General features: G+C 38.2%; 1 protein-coding gene across 3 annotated transcripts in view; it reads left to right on the forward strand.

The window, feature by feature from the left end:
* LOC105344250 (neurogenic locus Notch protein) overlaps nucleotides 1-17219 on the forward strand; it is a 44642-nt gene that overhangs the window by 23509 nt on the left and 3914 nt on the right. For 2 of the 3 annotated variants that reach the window (XM_011451972.4, XM_011451989.4), the window contains 21 exons: nucleotides 1564-1686; nucleotides 4221-4457; nucleotides 4843-4998; nucleotides 5735-5923; nucleotides 8140-8253; nucleotides 9383-9496; nucleotides 9970-10212; nucleotides 11485-11598; nucleotides 11792-12133; nucleotides 12250-12480; nucleotides 12592-12973; nucleotides 13100-13307; nucleotides 13432-13585; nucleotides 13698-14249; nucleotides 14442-14759; nucleotides 15052-15203; nucleotides 15362-15933; nucleotides 16031-16182; nucleotides 16281-16542; nucleotides 16644-16740; nucleotides 16832-17201. In XM_011451972.4, the coding sequence (XP_011450274.3) occupies nucleotides 1564-1686; nucleotides 4221-4457; nucleotides 4843-4998; nucleotides 5735-5923; nucleotides 8140-8253; nucleotides 9383-9496; nucleotides 9970-10212; nucleotides 11485-11598; nucleotides 11792-12133; nucleotides 12250-12480; nucleotides 12592-12973; nucleotides 13100-13307; nucleotides 13432-13585; nucleotides 13698-14249; nucleotides 14442-14759; nucleotides 15052-15203; nucleotides 15362-15933; nucleotides 16031-16182; nucleotides 16281-16542; nucleotides 16644-16740; nucleotides 16832-17201 (5082 nt within the window). Of the gene's footprint in view, nucleotides 1-1563; nucleotides 1687-4220; nucleotides 4458-4842; nucleotides 4999-5209; nucleotides 5327-5734; nucleotides 5924-8139; nucleotides 8254-9382; nucleotides 9497-9969; nucleotides 10213-11484; nucleotides 11599-11791; nucleotides 12134-12249; nucleotides 12481-12591; nucleotides 12974-13099; nucleotides 13308-13431; nucleotides 13586-13697; nucleotides 14250-14441; nucleotides 14760-15051; nucleotides 15204-15361; nucleotides 15934-16030; nucleotides 16183-16280; nucleotides 16543-16643; nucleotides 16741-16831; nucleotides 17202-17219 lie in introns of all 3 variants that reach the window. The other variant, XM_011451978.4, reaches the window with a different exon arrangement.

Genomic DNA, 17219 nt, shown 5'->3' on the forward strand with positions numbered 1-17219 from the left:
TAGCCCTATTGCTGGGTTTTCTGCAATGATCGATAATACCCTAATGCTAAGCCGTGAACAGTTCTGCTGGGGATATGGCCAACGAAATCGTCTTAGTAGAGAACTACTTAAATACATGAAAGTTTAAAGATTAATCCCTGATTTCCCAGTTTGCATCTAGATGGTCTTTCTGAACATATGTTTAGGTTTGCAGTAAAAATAGAACACTTAATTCTCTATTAGGAAGCTTTATTGAAGTTGTCAAGTATTTGCAGACCCAAATAAACCCCGCTAATTTGATGCTCTTAATCTTTTTGATATAAAAATCAAATATTGACAATAAAACGAAGCAAAAAATTTTATTTTTCAAAAATTGTATTCTTAATAGGTTTCCTCAAGTCTAACAGGGAATTGTATTGTCCCCAAAAAATGTCTTAGATTACAGTTGTACCAAATATATGTGAGTTGAAGTTGAGTCTCCCCCTCCCCCTTCTTTTATTTTGTTATTTTGATTTTGACAGAAATTTCAGCCATTGTAGAGAATTTTGGTAAAGGTAGATTTTGGTTTTAAGTTGATAACCTAGATGTGATTAATGGTTTCACACTCGTGTGAAATTATTTGGTATCTGTTACTCAAACAGAGATGATAGAGAAATAGATTTGGAGGTGGACATTTTTAATGTGTGTTTGGTCTGTACTGGAGTTTGACTTGTATTATTCTAGATTTATGTCGGCTCTTTGATATTGATAAAATGACATTTTAGTGGTGACCAAATTTTTACCAAAACTTTAAACGTTACCATCACAATGGGAGACATTCACTTTCATTGTGAAATGTTAAACGCTGAAAGCTTTTCTTTTACCGCTGTCTTTATTTGCCAATAAATGGAGAGAAAAACCCTGTATTTGTTCGAATTTAGGATAAACTAGGTGTAATTGATCCATTATGTATAACGACGGAAATAAAATTCAATTTGAACATTTGAAATGTGTGAAAACGAGGTGTTTGGCAAACAGCTACACCTTTCCCCTGGGAACCCAAGGTTTGATAATCAATTGTGCCCCCTGTTTGGTGTCCTGCATTTAGCAGAAAAGTTTTGCAAGGCACATTAAGGGTTTTAGATGGCAATACATATGTACAGTATAGTAGCATGTTTAAAATGTGCAGTACTTTAACATGATTCCCAGAGTCAGTAAAAAAGGTTAAATGGCTATCGTTGTTTGATAATGAGTTCAACTAATTTGATTTTTAAATTGATTAATGCTCCCAAAATACAGAAAATTGCTGTTATTACAGAGCTAATGAGCTTTGAAGGGAAAAAAGGGTCTGGTAACGTGTAAAGGTTTGGCTTACAGAGTAGCCTTGTTGAGTTAAAGGCTACACCCTTATAGTCAAAGGCATCTGGAAGCATGCACTGTTTGCAGAACCAGAGCTCTACACAAAACAAAAACCATAGACGATAAAAGATCTAAATCTTATCTCCAAATAACACATGTTTCAATGAGTTAAGAAATTATATACATTTATTACTTTTATACATGTCGCTGTTTAATTAATTTAATTTTTTGTTTCTGTGGTTACAGGTTTTCAGGGCATGCACTGCGAGACAAATGTTGATGATTGCGTGAATAGTCGTTGTGCAAATGGGTCAACTTGTGTGGACCAAGTCAACTCGTACACCTGTAAATGTCCCCCTACCCTGACAGGTAAGTCACACTGGTGAAACATACTAATATACATCACTGTGCAAATCAATTAAAAAGCATTTCATGTACTTAAAGAAGAGATATTGAATTGAATGTAGGGGAACCAGGGAAAATAATAGAACAAGGTAATACTATAGATTCCTTATTAAATGTGAGGAATTAATATCCACGTAAAGTCGCAAGAAGCAACTCTCACAGATTTTAAAATCTCACTTTTATCTTTATGACAGTTTTGAACTATATGATATTATAACAAAAAATTGTTGCTTGTGATTTTATAGACTTGTGATTTGATACAAAATAACAAAATCGTGGAGTTAAGTACTCGTGTAAAATAAGGAATTTACAGTTATCTTATATTCCTCAGGATTTTGTTGTTTCAAGATTTTGTTCATTTGATTTAGTTATGTATGATTTCTATATCTGGATGAATAAATCTTGATTATCATGGGATCTTGATACATAGGAAATGTTTATATGGTTAAGAGGAAGACACCTAAACACACCACTGTCCCCTGAACTCTTTGAAGCCTTAACATCCATTTGTCTTCATCTGTTCTTCTGACATTTATGATTGCAGAACTGACAGAGTTCACATGTGGACAAGTATGCATGAACTGGGCATATCCCTTGTTTTTTTTGTCTTTATTCATAGATATGTAGAGGAGGTGGGGAAGTCTAGTGAGAATTCTTTGCTCTCGGACCCACAACTTATCTATGGTCCAATGGTCAGTGAGGGGACAAAGATTAAATTTTTTCTCAATTGGGGGCAGAAACTGGTACTTAAAGTTAGGAGTTTTTGAATAACATTAGAAAGAATGATCTTGCAAATTAGTTCGCAAGCCTTATGATATTCCCTGCTTTTTGATATTAATTGACGTATGTTATTGAATACATCATCAGAGTAAGGGTTTTGTGTCGGAGCATCATTGAATACAGAAGTGTCTGACTGCTAAATCATTCTTTACAAAGAGGGCAGGTGCTCTCTTCAGGTGAAAATTTAAAAAGGAATTCTAGTGTGAGAAGATCCAAAATAAGGTCATTGTAACAACAAGAAAAACCCTGCGGTAAAGAAAGAAAGAAATAGGCAGTCAACAGGGTTTTTGATTGGAAAGATTGAAAAATATAAAATCATATTGACTCTGAAATTTTTTTGTACAAGTTAAATAATCAGACAAAGATAAATGTGGAACGTTTTTATGTGTTATTTTGAAAAGTCCACAATTGTTCAAATGCCCCAGTACAATGGACAAAAGGCATCGAGGGGAACAGGGGATTTTGTTTGGCCAGATTTTGGTGAATTCTCCCACAGTTCACAATGCATTGACAACAATGACGAGGTCATTTAGGTTCCTACCTGCCCAATGACTTGTCAAACGTCCAAAGTGCCATTTCCTCCACATGAAGGCTTGTTGAGCGGAGGTCATTAGACCAGACCGGGGTCTGAATTTCTTGTTCTGTTCTTGAGACATATATAAAAGACATGGGGCAGCTAGCTAGGGGCTGGTTACAGAGAGAGTGGCCTTTTATTGACAGACTGATTAGTATGCTTACTAATATCCATGAGTGTCCCAAAGTACTACACCTAATGACTGGTCTCTGTTCACCACACTATATGACAGTTAGTTACATCAGTACTGCTACTAAGCTAATGTTTTGATTATTCCATCATGATAAACAACTTGCAGTGGACATTACATGGTTTAATGGACTATTTATATATATTACTAGTTCAAGCCAAAATATTATTTGTTGGAAGAATTTACAAATCTATCTAAGATTTGTTGTTGAAAATTATATTTTAAAGTTGCAATTTTTACTTGCCTTTTTTCTCTACTGTATACAGGGAAATATTCACCCCTGTTTTATTTTCGCCCCTTTTGCCCTCATTGTGAATGGACGAATTTAAAACTCGGCGAATCCAAGCTATGTCTCAAAATATCTATCTGTAAACACAACTGTATTTGGGCAAATTCAAGATGGGGCAATACTGTAAGTATAGAAGGGCAAAAATTACACAGGGTGAAAATAACCATGTATACGTGTCTTTTTGTTTTACATTTTTTCCTATTTTTGTATGTTGTGAGATTATTACTTGTCAGACCAAGCAATCTATTTCAATGAAATTTTCTCACAAAAAAGAGTGTCACAAAATGTAGTAACAGTACCACAATGAGGAAAAGGAAGTCCTTTTACCAATTATACTTAGATTTCCGCTTGGTTTGTGTTCCATATTTTGGCCTTTTTTGAAATCATGTACCTGTTATTTCCTTGATTTCATTTTTTTTTTTTCATGAATTTTGATTTCGCAGTTTGATATCTTATTTCATAAAACTAATACAAGTACATGTGTTGTCAAAGGTTGCATGTATACTTTATCAAATGCTTTAAATTATGTATACTTTATCAAATGCTTTAAATTTGATAGTGCTTCAGAAATCTAATGATTCTTAATAGCTTATGTCTATGTAATAATGAAACACTAACATACACAAAAGTAAAAACAAAGCTCTGTATAACATGATTGATTGTAGGACAATTCTGTGAGAAGGATGTGGATGAATGCCGACTTTATCCCAATATTTGTAAAAATGGAGCAACATGTCTGAACCACCCGGTGGGAAACTATACGTGTATCTGTGTCAACGGATGGACGGGGAGGGACTGCAGCATCAACATCGACGACTGTAAGGACAACCCTTGTTATAACGGGGGAACATGTCACGACAAAGTGGGGTACTACTACTGCGACTGTCCTCACGGAAAAACAGGTATCATCTCACTTCCTGCCGTTTTCATGGCAATGATATTTTAAATGAAATTGTTGTAAAAAATGATGGAATTCTCAAATTAGTTCACATAGCTAACCTTTTGGAAAGAAATTACCTGATAAAAAAAATTATGTGATACTGAATTTTTACTTTCATTACCTAGCAAATGATTTTAGAATTTTGAATGCTCATGTATTTTAATATATTCTCCTTTAATGGAAACTAAATCAAAATATCCTCCATGCATGAAAATACTTGGCTTATATTTCTTCATGAAATTTTTTTTAAGTGTATCTTTCAACATCTGATACTCTCATAACCTGTCTTGCTGAACTCTGCATGTAACTGCATGACTTACATCCTTGCCTGTGATTCTCTTACGTAGGCCTGCGCTGTCATTTGGAAGATGCATGCACAAGTAGCCCGTGTCATGAAGGGGCTAGTTGTGAAACCTCCCCAATTAATGGAGACCCTATCTGCTCTTGTAAGAAAGGCTGGACTGGAAATGACTGCTCTATGGATGTCAATGAGTGCCATGAAAGTGAGTACTGTCCTCTCTTTACATAGTCTCTACCCCTCACCGAAGGGATGTAACTCCTCTTCCTCAGATAGCAACAGGTTGCCTCCCTTGTACAATATCTGACTCCAACTCGAAGCTTGGTCTGCCTGTACTCCTAACAAGATAAAATTCTCTTAAATAAAAAGACCAAAAAAAAAGAAGAAAAACTTCAAATTCTTGGAAAATTATCCAGAAAATGAGATCCCAGATGGTGATGTCAATTTGTCCCAGAATCGTGACAATGATTGTCGTTGTGTCAATGGTTGGAATGGTACAGATTGCTTGTCGGACATTGATGAGTGTTATTCAGGTAGGGAAAATTCAGTCAGAAGGACATAGGGATATTCAACATATATGATGACAAAAAATTATTTGGCATACTAGAAAGAAAGAAAAATGATGCCTATTTTTACTGACCCTGAATTCTTTCTGGTAAAACTGCTTCCTAAAAAAAAGTAAAACCTATTACTTTGCCATTGTATTTCATATTCAATTTCTATTGCAGACATTTTTAGTGTTGATTAAATAGATACCATTTACATTATACTGTTTTTACTGGGTTTTTTTGTATCATATTTTAATACTTTTTATTCAAAGATCATTATTTTTGCATAATTTATATTGATCAAGAATTACAACAAGCCCATTCTTGTCCTTTAGCTATTTATTTTACACATATAAAGAGACCAACTATTTTCACAACTTTCTATTGTTTTAGGTTCTGTGTCCCCATGTGAGCATGGAGGGACTTGCGTTAACACCCCGGGCAGCTTTAAGTGTGACTGTGTTAATGGATTCACCGGACCACGCTGTGAAACCAACATCAACGAGTGTCAGTCGAATCCCTGCCAGAATCAGGGAACCTGTCTGGATCTGTCCGGGATGTTCCGATGTATATGTATGCCAGGTAAGTGTATACACCTATATAACAGGTAAAAACTATCTGTGGGAGGTGTAGGGTGTATACACCTATATAACAGGCAAAAACTATCTATGGGAGGTGTAGGGTGTATACACCTATATAACAGGCAAAAACTATCTGTGGGAGGTGTAGGGTGTATACACCTATATAACAGGTAAAAACTATCTGTGGGAGGTGTAGGGTGTATACACCTATATAACAGGTAAAAACTATCTGTGGGAGGTGTAGGGTGTATACACCTATATAACAGGCAAAAACTATCTATGGGAGGTGTAGGGTGTTCTGATGTTTCTGTATGCCAGGCAAGTGAACGTATCTAACAGGCAATAACTAGCTCTAGGTAGGGATTCCTGGTAGGTGTGGGAACCGTTTCTATCCTTGATGACTCACGCTTAAACATAAAAAGATGAAGGCTTACCATATTATGAGGTAGTTTGATTTAGCCAAGTGTCTTGTGTCCATATCATATTTCCATATTTTCATATGTGCAACTTGCTGAGGTCCCATTTTCTCATGACACTATTTACCCTGGATTCAGCTATTCTTTGTTTGTTTGTTTGTATGTAACAGAATGATAATAGCCACCTTTTTAATAAGGTATTGCAAGTTTTTATAGAAGTTTTATATTTCCCTATTTCAAATATCAATCTATCATTTAAAATACATTAGACAATTAGAGATATTTAAGGCAGCAGTTGAAAAAAAGCACAAAAATTCATGACAATTTAGGAAGTGTGGGAAAAACTTTCAAAAGCGTGTAGGGTTTCTCTTTAATGCTTTTATAATTCTCAATGTGATTATATAAAGAAAGCATTTCTATGATCTAGTCACAGAAAGAGGGAGAAGTTTGCAAAAAGAAGATATTGTTTCAAATATATAGGCCTCTGTTAGATCTGATAGGATGGCAGGAGTTTTGGCCTTTGAATGTTTTCCTACAATATGGGCCTGACTAATCTCTGAAGATCAGCACTTTAAAAGTAATAGACTGTACAAATTAGAACAAAAGTTGATAGGAATCTGGAAATTCTACCAACAGCTCCTCTCACAGCCTAGCAAACTAGATCTCTGTGATACCGCTTGATATACTAGATTTAAAAGGAGGAGAAAAACACAGATGGGGGACCCATTGTTAGTACCTGTCAAGGGCCTTTGTGTCCCTAAAGCAGCTCTTCAGGTCTGTAGACTGCAGATAGGGATATAGGGAGGGTTGAAAATAGGGGAGAAAGAAAGAAATCGGGGAAATTTTAGACATCAAGGTTAAATTCTTTTCTCATTAACCATAAACTTTGAAAAAGATTAAAAGTCTGTCTTGCAAAACGTTTATCTTGAAGAGTTGCACTTGAGGGCACATCATAAATGATAGTATTAATTCCCAGTGAGCTACATGCGTGATTGAATTAAACAAATTTTGAAGCTGCAGCGCTTTTGCTGGAACCTGCAACATGGAAATTAAAATAGAAAAATGTGCTACGAGGACGGAGCTCTTTGTGACTGTACCATATGTTTTCTATATGTGTCTGGGTTATTTTACTTACGCGGAATAGTAGCAACTGTTTTAATCAGAGAAATCCCATAATTATCCCCACCATTTTGGTTGGTGTAGATTTTGAGAGTTCCCACGATCTGGGGTCATTAAAATGTTTTCCTATGTTGCAAGTTGAGATAACATCTGTAATTATGTTACATACTTCGGTCTTAACCTGCAGTGAGGAAAGTGAAGGGTGCTCAAACTCCTCGCCACATTCATCCCAGTCATTATCTAGTCCCCCTCCATTGGTTTTATTCTCCAGAATAAAAATTATTAAATGTTATTTTTGAATCAAAACAATTAGATAAACAGGATCAAAGATTAAGACACAGTGGAAAGAATTGGTTTAGCAAGAATGATCACAAAGGAACTTTTTGGAGTTTAGGATGTGAAACTCCACAGTTGAAAAGTCTTAAAAATTGATTTCTTGTGATTAAATCTTATTTATCAAAGACAAGTATACTTCATGGCTCGGGTCAGATTTAAGTGAAGTAAAATTAAATTAAAAGTCTGAAAGTATACATTATATATGTAATTATGTTAATGGTTTTTTTTATAATGCTTTGATTTTTTTAATGACAAAAGGAAGGGGGGTTGTATTTTGATATTAAACAAAAAAGAAATCAATGTTTTGGAACATTTATTAATCTGAAAGTATTGTTGTTTTTTGTAGGATACACAGGAACAGTTTGTGAAGAAGATATCGATGAGTGTCAGTCCAGCCCCTGTCAGAATGGAGGCGTGTGTGAAGACTTGACCAATAAATTTAAGTGTACCTGTCCTCCAGGTAATGATAATCTCAATCCTGACCCCTCAATCCCATCCCACCCCATTTCCTGACCTAAAATAACCGTTAGTACTGCGCCTCAACTAGTAACGAAAGAGTTGGTACTCTCAGCTACATCATACAATTGTTCTGTGCATTTGACTGGTAGTTCTCAGTTCTAAATAGTCTTGGTCCGCAGTACTGCCAACACTTGTACCGAGTGAATCCAGTCAAGAGGGAGTACTTTGTGTTGACACTATCAACAGGGTTATCTAGGTGCAGTTGGAGGAAGGGAAATCTGTATCAGATTACCGCTGTCGTCCACTGATTCATTACATATTTCTTTCACAGAGTAGCAGAGTTTGGACTACATGTTACATCTTACAAATTTGCTGATTGAAATTACATCTTAAAATTAGATTATTCTTAAATGAGAGGAGTTTTTCAAAGTTTTTTAGATAATTTTTTTTCACAAATGACTAGATCAATTATTTGGAGTGCTTGCCTATTAGGTTTAGAAAAGTACACTATGTATGCTTTGTTGGGTTGAGGAAACTGTGTAATTTATAATATTAATCTTTTGGTGTCAATACCCACCCAAGGTCCTAGTTGGCCTCGCTATAGCTGTAAAAACAACAGTCGGAGGGAGGAGAAAAGATTTAAATCTGTTTGCTTTTGCCACGGGACACTTTTTTTGCTATTATTTATGGATGAAGAATCTTGATTAGGGGGATAGCTTGTACTCAGTGAAAGACAGTTTAGTAATAATTGACAACAGATTTAATCACCTTATTGTAAGGGATGTAAGGGACTGCTCACGATGAGAGCACACGCTGGCCCCGAGTACTCGGTGATGCATGCAATCGCTGAGAAAAGTGTGAGAATCCAGAAGTATTCAATACGTAATTGCCTTAGGTTTTCTGTACAAACGAATGATTAATTGTTTGAAATACCTTAGAAAAAAATGAACATAATCATTTGAAAGAAAATGCCCTAAATGCACATTATTAAGTTCTAACATAATTTTCTTTTACAAATATAATTTATGGCAAATTTTTTCTTTTGTTAAAATTATTGATTTCTGAAATGAGCAATTTTAACGAGCCTTACTCTAATATGTAGGGTGTAATTTGGAGTTGTAATTTTGTAGGTTTTGAGGGAGCAACATGTCAGATCAACATTGATGAATGTGCTAGCAATCCATGCCAGAATGGGGCAACCTGCAAAGACAAAATTAATGCATATACGTGTTCCTGTGCACATGGTAAGAAAAACATGGCAATCACTAGCCAAAAAAATATCTCTATACTACTGCTGGAGAAATAGGTCAATTAATATTGATAAAGCTGTGTATCTTTACTGTTATACCATCATTAAAAGAACCCATTGATATCACAAGATGGAGCATCTCTATAATATGATAAACTGCAGGTCTTCTTCCTAGAACTCAGCTGTATGCTTCCCTAATAACACCTGGTGAAATGCATTTGTTGTGTTTGTGAACATTCTGTAAATGTTTCCTGGTGCTTTCAGAATACCTGTTGAGAGAAGTGGTGCCATCTTAAAAAATTGTTATGCCATAGAGAAAGTTGGCAGACTCTTGCTCTCTCGTGTATGATGCAGTTATTTTTATATCCAGGGAGGAAAATTGATATTAAATAAAGAAAAAGAGTGCACTAAGTTCCTTAAATGATGTTTTTGTCACTCAACCAAATTTTGTTTTCCTGTGTTTTGTAGGGTACCAGGGAGACAGATGTGAAACTAACATTGATGACTGTAGGGGGGTTACATGCAGCAATGGGGGCACCTGCAGGGATCTCCTGGGGGACTACCAGTGTGTGTGTCCTGAGGGGTACACAGGCACCCACTGCGAAACGGACATTGATGAATGCGAGTCCCAGCCTTGTAAATATGGTGGAACTTGTCACACTATTGCAAATGCTGCGGGATACGAATGTAGATGTCCAAGGGGAACTACTGGTAAGAGTTACTTCCCTTTAGTAAGGTTTAGAGAGGAGACTTTATATAATTCCCCAAAGCAAATGCTAAAATAGATACAAAAACTAGAAGTTATTTGGGCTTTATTAACAAAATATTTACTTTAAATAAACAGAAAGAATATGCTGAATTCAGCAGTGGTCACTGCTCTTGGGAAAACAAAAAGCATACAAAGGCTAGTTTCCCTAAGAAAATTCTCTTAACTAAGTAGATATAATCCGTGTATTTGCCATCAGATGAATAAGAAATTTTATCCATTACCCAAAATAAAGTTCACTCAGGTGTATTATCTGGGTACAGATAAAGTCGCTCAGGTGAGGCCGTTAAAACACATTAAGCCTGAGTCATAGAAGGGATCCTGGGAGTTTGCTGAAGACATTGTTGGTGTACAATGGACGGTGATCACTCGGGCAGATTAATATCAGTCCACCCTTCTACAAATCTCACCTGCCCCTACTGATTTACAATTAAATGTTAATGTGTCAAAACTCAGATTTATTTAATAAACAGCACTCTAATTTAAAAATTAAACAGTAATGATAATTTTGGAGTGTGTAATTGGATTAAGAATTTTTTCTCAAGTTGGTACCGAAAATAGATTTTTAAATGAACTAGTGTTGCCTAAAAAATGCAGGTATGTGATTGGGTTGCAGGTCACATCTTCAGAGCGCATTAGTATGCATCTGTTGAATAGCTGACAGACAGTCTAGTCTTTGTTATAAAGGATATATACTTCGAAGTGCCCTCCTTCTCACAAAAGCAACTAAAATTAGCCAAAAACGAGAGAGAGAGAGAGAGATGAGAGACATCCTTTCCAGACATTGTCTGGAGAAGTCTTTGTGTGCCAGTCTCTCTTTAGCTTTGTATGTCATTATGTGATTAACTTCAATGAATACATAACAACCTGTTGAGGTTCCCAGGCCTATTGGAAGACACCTTATATAGAAAGTTTAAAATTGTGTATTTTGCATCTTTTTTTCTTGTTGGAAAAAAGGGGTGGGGTGGGGTGGGGGGGGGGGGGTGGGGGTGCATGAATGGGAATAAAACAATTAGATTTTTTCTCTTTTTTTGAAAGTTAAAATGCCCATAGAGTGTAATAAGGCAAACATATCAGATAGTAAAACTGTTTTATCTGACATGGATATATATTATTCAGAATAACAAATAATACAGAAATGCAAAAAAAAAAAATGCGTAATATATGGCAGTATGTTGTTTTTGTATGGATAATAAGATGTATTGTTTGTGTTTCAGGTAAAAACTGTGAAGTGAATTTTGACGACTGTAAAGACAACCCCTGTATAAATGGAGCAACATGTGAGGATGGTTTGAATAACTTTGTGTGTCGCTGCAAGCCAGGATATACAGGTATGGACATAACTGAACTCAAGTTAATGGTAGACTCCATCTTCATTAGTACCTGTTCAAAAACGGAAAGTAAAAATCTGCGAGGAATTTAGTTTTTGTGGGCTTTCTTTTGTCCAGTCCAGATCAGAAAACGGCAAAGAATTACTTTGTATATATTGCAAAGGTATAAACATGTACCACATTTGATTTACAGGAGATCGTTGTGATGTTAACGTGGATGACTGTAACCCAAATCCGTGTCACAATGGGGGCACCTGTAGAGACCTGGAAAATGGCTTCCACTGTGACTGTCCGTACGGATATCACGACGCAACCTGTCTATCCAATGTGGATGAGTGTGCCAGTAATCCGTGCCTAAACGGAGGCCAGTGTAAGGATGGAGTCAACAAGTATACATGTTCTTGTCCTGCTGGCTATGAGGGCATTCGATGCGAGACCAAAACCAATGAGTGTGCCTCGAACCCTTGTCAGCACCAGGGGGTGTGCCACGATCTGGATGGGAGCTACAGGTGTGACTGTGTGCCAGGATTTACAGGTGAGTTGAGATACAGGGTTCAGATTGTTTTAGAAATTTGGTGGCTTACATCTTCTGCTTGCTTTTAGATTGTTTTGACTGTAAACAAGGAATGATTTTGATTTTGAATGTTGCAGGTGTGAATTGTGAGATCAACATTGACAACTGTGCTACTAATCCTTGTGCTCATGGTTCCTGCACTGATTTGGCCAATGACTACAAATGTCACTGTGAGGTCCAGTGGACAGGCAAAAACTGTGACACCAAGCTGGACCCCTGCAATCCCAACCCCTGTCATAACAGTGCCACATGCTCAGCCTCTGCAGACTTCACAGACTTCTCCTGCTACTGTCCTCAGGGACTTACTGGTAAGTTCACTCACTCACTTGTAATCACTCCATGGGTCAGTGAACAAAAAGTTTAAAATGATCCTGATGTAAGCTTTGACCATTTTATCATGTTTAACCTTTGACCTGTAGGTCGCTACTGCAGTGAAGACTATGACGAATGCAAGACCACTCAGTGTCATTCTGAGGGTACCTGTGTCAACACGTATGGCTCGTACAAGTGCATGTGTTCCAGAGGCTACACTGGTCGTTTCTGCGAGTCGAACATCAACGACTGTGAGTCCTCTCCCTGTCAGAACGGGGGAACATGCTACGATAAGGTCGCTAACTACACCTGTATCTGTCCTCCTGGGTTTAGTGGCTACCATTGCCAGAATGATATCAATGAGTGCGCCTCAAACCCTTGTGAGCATGGAGCGGTGTGTAATGACTATGTCAACTCCTACACCTGTACCTGTAAACCTGGCTACAGTGGCACCAACTGTCATGTCAACGATAATGACTGTACAGAAAGGTGGGTACGGCCAAAGGGAGGCAATTCAGAGGAGCCTCAGACTTTGTAAAAAAAATTGTTGGATTTAAAAATATTTTGTTGTTGAAATTATGGTTGAGTGCAAATATTTTGAATTTTTTTTTGCAGCTCATGTTTGAATGGAGGTACCTGTCATGATCTGGTCAATAGCTTCCGATGTGAGTGTGCTCTAGGATTTGAAGGGATGAACTGTGAAACTAGGATCCTGCCCTGTGATTCCAACCCTTGTCTAGAGGGAGGCACATGTGTCAATGACAAGAGCCTTACCTCCTTTCACTGTGTTTGTCCATACGGGTTCACAGGGTCGAGATGTGAAGTAAGAAAAATAACTCAAAAAATTGTTGACAACATCCATACGTTTCTGAAAAATGTTAAATGAAAATGATTACTGGTAGTCATAAGAATACAACTTGACACATCTTAATTTTTTTCATTCTTAGGAATTTCATGATTGGTGTGTTGAGGGTCCTTGCATGAATGGGGGCACCTGCACACAGACGGCCAATACATTTAGATGCAGTTGTCCGGCCGGCTGGACAGGCCAGATCTGTGATGTACAGACTATAACATGTGAAGTGGCAGCCATATCCAAAGGCAAGTTAAAAACTTAATAGCTTACCAGTCTATATTTATGATAAAATTAAAGGCCTTCTATGACTAATGAACTACATATGTAAAGTATTTAACCAGTTCTTTACTTCTTCAGGAGTATCAGTCGCTCAACTGTGCCAAAATGGGGGGACCTGCCATGATATAGGCAACTCTCACAACTGTACGTGTCACCGGGGTTACCAGGGAAGCTATTGCGAAATAGATGTTGACGAATGTCAGTCGGCACCTTGTCAGAATGGCGCCACGTGTATGGATAGAATTGGAGACTACTTGTGTCAGTGTAAGAAGGGGTTCGAGGGAGACAACTGTGAGAGAAACGTGGATGATTGCGCTCACAATCCTTGCACCAATGGTGGGAAATGCCACGACCTGGACGATAACTTCACCTGCTCTTGTCTACCAGGAACGAAGGGCTTGCTGTGTGAACTTGATGAACAAGACTGCTTTGCTGGTGCCTGTTTCCATGGGGGCACCTGTGTAGAAAAGATAAATGGATACGAATGTAACTGCCAGCCAGGTTATGTGGGTCCTCGCTGTGAGGGAGATATCAATGAGTGTCTGTCCAACCCCTGTGATCCTCTAGGCACCCACAGCTGTATCCAGATGGTCAACGACTACCGCTGTGAATGCAACCCCGGGTACAGAGGTCAGTTGCATTCAAACTATTATAGTTGATTAAATAAAAAACCATTTCCTTTAAAAATGTAAAAATAAAAATATCAAAAGTTTTGTAGGGTTTTTTTAATTTGTGGTCAGCCAGTGCTTTAATCAGCTTTGTGGAGACATCTTAAATTCTATTCATATTTAAGTAATTCATGATGGTTTTTTCTTCTTATAGGTCATAACTGCAGCGAAAAGATCAACTTCTGTGCAAGTCAGCCCTGTAAGAATGGTGGCAAGTGCACTAGTGGGGATTCCAAGCCAATCTGTACCTGTATGGAGCCTTACAGTGGTGACCTGTGTGAGACAGAGATCACGGCTTGTAGCAGTGGGCCCTGTCTGAATGAAGGAGTGTGCCATCCAATGGGAAAGAACCAGTTCCAGTGTATCTGTCCACCGGGGGTGGGAGGGAGCATCTGTGATCAGGACATCCTGGATGAGTGCGACAAGGCCTACAACCCATGTAGAAACGGAGGCAGCTGTCGCAACAGAATGGGTCAGTAACAGGCTCATCCTGGATTATTTCTGTTGATATCGTTTCATAAATTAGGTTTTATCGTTATTCATTGAACATTAATATTTGGTGGATATTGCTATTGAGTGATCCTCATCACATGTTTACTTAATTATGGATTGACAAAAGCACTGTTCCCTTTACCTAACCTTGAATCTGAGTATTGATTCCAGGAGAAATAAATGAAAACACTGTAGAATATTGAATTTTCTTTTATAGAAATCTCTTCTAGTTGAGTTTTAAAAAATTGTACAATTGGTATTTTTTCAAATAGGAAAATATGAATGCATATGTCCTAGGAACTATGTTGGTTTGAACTGTGAGAGATATGATGCGTCCAACACAGGAAGTCCGCAAACCACCGCCGTTATTGACATCTGTGAGATTAATGGCTGTGCTGCGAAAGCCCAGAACAGAATCTGTGAGGTACTGTATAGAATGTCCCTAAAAAATGTGAACTGAAAAGTGTACTGTAAATTGCAATTCTCAATTCAGATGATGTACATTGACTCATCACAGCAAGATGTGATGATGCTGATATTGAATTCTTGTAGCTAAATCTAATAAATGTGTTTGACTTGTAGGAGGAGTGTAACCGAGCTAAATGTCAGTATGACGGAGGGGACTGCTCCTTTGGGGTCCCCGACCTCTACGAAAAATGCTTTGACCCCGAATACTGTGCCATCAAGTACAATAACAGCGAGTGTGACCACAGGTGCAACAACCAGCAATGTCTTTATGACGGAGGGGACTGTCGCGAACACAAGGACTGTAACCCATTCGGCAACTTCTACTGCGACCGGTTATACAACAACGGACTCTGCGATGAAACTTGCAATGTTAAGGAATGTAACTGGGACGGCAGTGATTGTAAAGGGAAATCCAACGCAAAATCTCAAGTGCCGGGCTCTATGATTGTCTTTGTGAAAGTTTCACCAACAGAGTTTCTCTACAAAAGAGCCTTGTTTCTGAGGCAGCTTGGTTTGTTGCTAAATGTTCTGGTGGAAATAAAGAGGGATGCCAACAACAGTTTCATGGTTTATCCTTGGGAACCCACTGCCATGCAGGGACGAGCTAAAAGATACGCAGATTTGGCTCTGGAAGGAATGCTGAACAGGTTTAGAAGGGCACCTGCTCCATCAACAGAAACCAATGGGTAAATTATAAATCATTAAAATGTTAAAGGTGTCACAAGTACAATTTGATTTCTTACTAGTTGTAGAGAAATGAAATGTAACATTGATATTTTATAGGACTAAGGTTTATTTGACTTTGGATGCCAGCAGTTGTGTCAGTGTAAATGCAGAGTTGGACTGCATTACCAATCTGGATGTGGCAACCCAAGTGTTTGCAGTGGCAGTGAAAAATGGATACGACACTGGGGTGAAAGTTGAGCGAATTGAAAGTAAGAAAGGTGTTCACATTAAAACATGATAGTATTAAAATGATAGATAATTTGGTTTTGTTTACAATGACACTATAATGTAAATTTCTTTTGAACAGTGAAAGACTGCATGGGTAAGGAATGTGATGGTGGAACCACTCAATCACCGGGAACACCTAACATGGCCTACATATATGTAGCTGTTTCCATAGCAGCTGTTCTAATAATGATTGTCGTCGTGATATTTGTGCTGTCCCGCAGAAAAACAGCCCATGGAACCACCTGGTTCCCCGAGGGATTCTTTATGAGCAATTCCGGACCTAAATCGACAGGACCTCCACGCACTGCCAAACGAAGGGTACCTGATGGAGAGGAAATGAAGTAAGTGTTCTGTGAACAGATGATATGTTTCATAATGTAATTGTTCTTTTGTTCTTATCTCACTTTATGAAGAAGTAACTAACTGTGTATTGTATTGACAGGAACGTGAAAGGCCCTGGCTGTGATGACCTTAACACCCAGGTCACTTCTCCTCCCTGGGACACAGATGATGACATGCCAAAAGCAAAGCATGCCAAGGTACCCATCCCTACAACCACAGCTCTGTTTATCTATGTACCCATAGCTTTAACACTAATACATTTATTCTTTACTGTTTCTTTCTTATCAGATGGAAACTCAAAGTAAACATCTGGAGCAGGTGCTCTCACCCCCACCCTCAGATACGGACCAGAGACAGTGGACCTCCAGACACCTCAATGCTGCCAACATCCCCAACGACCAGATGGCTCTGACTCCACCCTATGACAACGAGCATACACATGTGAACGACGTGGATGTTCGTGGTCCAGATGGGTTAACTCCCCTGATGTTGGCATCTTACCGGGGCAATGGACTGGACAATGGGTGTGATAACGAGTCGAGTGGGTCAGGGTCCGGGGAGAGTAGTAACAGCGGGGACTCTGATGACAAGTCGGTGGAGGTCATCCAAGCCTTGCTGGTACAGGGGGCCGAAATCAACGCACAGACAGACAGGACAGGTCAGAATGCACACCAAG

The sequence above is a fragment of the Magallana gigas genome, chromosome 2 (genome assembly GCF_963853765.1).
Source record: "Magallana gigas chromosome 2, xbMagGiga1.1, whole genome shotgun sequence".
Lineage (NCBI taxonomy): Eukaryota > Metazoa > Mollusca > Bivalvia > Ostreida > Ostreidae > Magallana > Magallana gigas.